Raw genomic sequence first — 3363 nt, 5'->3', positions numbered from 1 at the left:
CCTCCCTGGGGAGCCCGTTCCAATGCCTAACGACTCTTACAGTGAAGAAGTTCTTCCTAATGTCCAACCTGAACCTCCTCTGGCACAACTTGAGGCCGTTTCCTCTTGTCCTATCACTGGTTACTGGGGAGAAGAGACCGACCCCCACCTGGCTACCCCCTCCTTTCAGGTCGTTGTAGAGGGCAATCAGGTCTCCCCTCAGCCTCCTCTTCTCCATCAGGACCAGCAGCAAAATAGAGGCACTGTAAGAGCACCGAAGTTCACAGATTTTCCTTTGCAAGTGGGACGGACGTAGGCCTGGAGCACGTGCCAGGTCAGTTGCCAGGGCTCAGCTGGTGAAGCTGTGGTGCCGGAGATGGTGAGCACAAGAGGACGGCCTCTGTGTAGGGCATCTGTGTTCAAACTGCTTTTCACGGTGACTGGTTTATATTGCCTCTCCTACCGATATTTTACAGTAGCTTGGATGAAGTGTAGCACAATACATGCGTGTAATTACAGGGCCAAATAATGTTAGTCGTCAGATTGACACTCCATTGTGAGTTTAATCTTTAGTAATGAGAGTAGAGAAGGCTTTCTCATTATTTTGACATGCATGTAGCTGCATGCATACACGCTTGTGTGTGTATATATATATATATATGTGTGAACAAGAGTCTCAGCTAGCCCTAATCTGTAAAAGTCCCACTGCAATCAGTGAGCTACATGGATCTGTACTGGATTAATATCTCGCTTTCTACATAAATCTTAAGTGCTCTAAGATTCAGAAAGATATTTAGCGATTTTGTTTAGCTTTTCGTCACAAATTAAGACTTTGAAACTGTACCTTATCAAAATTTTGAATAATCTGAAAAACAGAAGACCCTTTTCTCATTGTATTTCCCCTTTTTCCTTTCTTTCCCTTTCCTTGCCTTGCTTTGCCATTTTTCCTTCTTAATTTATACTAAATTCAACTGCTGGGATAAATTCAACAACTGAGTGTCTGGGAAAGTTAGACATACAAGTTGAAGAATAAAAAAAAAAAAGGAAAGACAAATGTGTTTTACCAATACCAAAAGAGTCCATGGTCTACAGGAGGAAGTAAGAAGGAAATTCTCCTAATATGAACAGCCCCTGGCATCTGGTATGACCGGTCCTGTACGCTGGAACCAGGCAGGGAAATGTAATCACAGAAATAAAGCCCCCTGAACAGCTTCACCCTGTCTTAGGTCTCCATGTACCCCCTCTACCAATGTGAGACAGAGGCGCAGGGGGTGCAGTTTGTTTTCTTTTGAGTCTAAAGAAACACAGCTTTTATGTAACATCAGGAGAGTCCCAGGACGCCTCGTTTCATCTCTCTGAGGACCGCGTGTCCCTAGTTCTAGGCAATATCCTTGTGCAGACGAATCCTTAAATTACTGTGTGCTGTGTGTGAACGCAAGATCCACCTCTGGGTGTTGTCCTGATACACATTATTGTACCATCCAGTCTGAAGATCCCTTTAGAATTAGTGTTGTTTTTGCAACATCCACTCAAAAACTGTAGAGTGTGGTTTTCTTTTGTGTAGCAGAGAACGTGGCACAGGTCCAGTCAAAATCATTTCAATTCCTTTTTATTGATTTTTTTATTATTATTTTTGTTTGCTTTAGACATAATGAAAATATTTTTCCATATGAAGGTTGTAGAGCTGTGTAATAAGCAATGAGGCATGAATCTAATGTTCAGACTCATGTCAGTGGAAAGGTTTTTCTATCTTCTCCCGTGCTAACACACAGGGTTTCTTGGTAACAGCTAAATACAGTTCTTGCCATGAGATTTATGTTCCCCGGGAGCCATGGTGCTAAAATAAGACATGTTATTAAAGATCAGCTGCTTTATCAGCCATTGTTATATCAATGTCTAAAGGCAATGAGGTGTGTTTTTTATTGTTCACATCCAGTCCCAACAAGACTGAGTGTATTTAACAAGCAGGCGGGCCAGGGAAGGAGGAGCTGCTGTTTACTCTCCCTTTGCTCCACGCACCGGGGACACGATGTGCTGCGGTACCTCCTCCCCAGGGCACCTGTGGCTGAGGTACAGCCTGCCCATCACCTCCTCTCCAGCAAAGGCAAACAAAAAATATGCAAACCAGCTTCTTCTTAAATATTGCTTCTGCAGGGTGAGCTTTGCAGGAGCGGTGCTGCTTCGTTGGGGAGAGGGTCCTGGCCCCAGCAGCGCCCAGCAGCAGATGCTTCAGCGAGAAGTGCAAGAAGCTGGACAAAACTAGCGTTATCCTGCCCTGATGGCCTCACAAAATGCAGTGATGTGAACCAAAGGCAACTCTGTTTCCTTCTAGGGGAATGCAGGGGTTAAACGACTGAACGTGTTCTTCTATTTTTTTAAATTTTTTTGGCAAGTTCTGCTGCTTAGGCAAAAGGCTTTGCTTCATGCCATAGGGTCTGCAATAACATATCAGGGCAGACTGATTAACTACAGGCATATTCCTCTAGTAATATATTAGATACCCTCCTCCTCCCTCTTCCATCCAGTTCAATCAATGAAATTCAATTTACAGTTCATGGGAAAGGGGAGAAGAGAAGGGAATTGCTGCCACATTTATTGGTTTACCACTGTAATTTTTCTACCCAGCTGTGGTGGTAGTAATTGAACTAAACCAGTCAGAGGAATGCTTAATTGCCTTAACGCCACCATGAGCACCAGTCCCTCTGAGCACACAAGGGTGGGTAGTGTTAGCTCCTCCTAAAAATTAACTCTGTAAGACAAACAAGGCTGGAGTCTACCCTTGGTGTTTGCTTATTTGAGGAGGAAATGGTCTCATGGTTGTCAGACACTGTATGTTCCAGGTATTATGTGCAGGTAAATAAATAAAAAGCTTAATAGTGTGTTTAAAGGTAAGTTGCCAATTTTAGTTTTTGCAGCCATTGGGGGAGAACAAACAAAGAAAAAAAAACCCCAACATTAACCAGGGTTGTAGCCTAATATCGAGATGCTGGACCAGGTTGTGCTATGATATTTTAACACTTGCCTACAGATGAATAAAGAATGCCAGCCTTTCATTAGCAGCCAAGTAATTACAAAAAAAATGAGGATAGTTGATTCTTTAATTACACTGTAATTAATTAGCAAGGATTCCTCATGTAGTTTTTTGTGGTGGCTACACTGCTGCAGGATAATACAGCTCCTGCAGCGGATGCCATGCTGCAGGTCTGGGCTCAGAGTGATGGTGGTATTTTCCCGACACATCCCAAGTCATTTCTGTGTCTCCCTCCCACTCTCACAGGACATTGTCAAAGACCCCAAGTTTGTCATTGGAGGAGCCACAAGAACTGACATTTGCCAAGGGGAGCTTGGTGAGTGATTTCCCCTTGGGTGGACACGTTCATGCCC

The 3363-nt window shown here is 43.7% G+C and overlaps 1 protein-coding gene across 2 annotated transcripts in view; it reads left to right on the top strand.

Moving 5' to 3' along the window:
- CAPN9 (calpain 9) overlaps positions 1 to 3363 on the top strand; it is a 28892-nt gene that overhangs the window by 2022 nt on the left and 23507 nt on the right. For both annotated transcript variants that reach the window (XM_009700280.1, XM_009700279.1), the window contains exon 2: positions 3257 to 3326. In XM_009700280.1, coding sequence (XP_009698582.1) covers positions 3257 to 3326 — 70 coding nt within the window. The remainder of the gene's footprint in view (positions 1 to 3256; positions 3327 to 3363) is intronic.

The sequence above is a fragment of the Cariama cristata genome, unplaced genomic scaffold, assembly GCF_000690535.1.
Source record: "Cariama cristata isolate BGI_N322 unplaced genomic scaffold, ASM69053v1 scaffold2815, whole genome shotgun sequence".
In the NCBI taxonomy this organism is placed as follows: Eukaryota; Metazoa; Chordata; class Aves; order Cariamiformes; family Cariamidae; genus Cariama; species Cariama cristata.
Note: the sequence above shows the minus strand (reverse complement) of the source record. Positions and strands in the feature narration are given on the sequence as shown.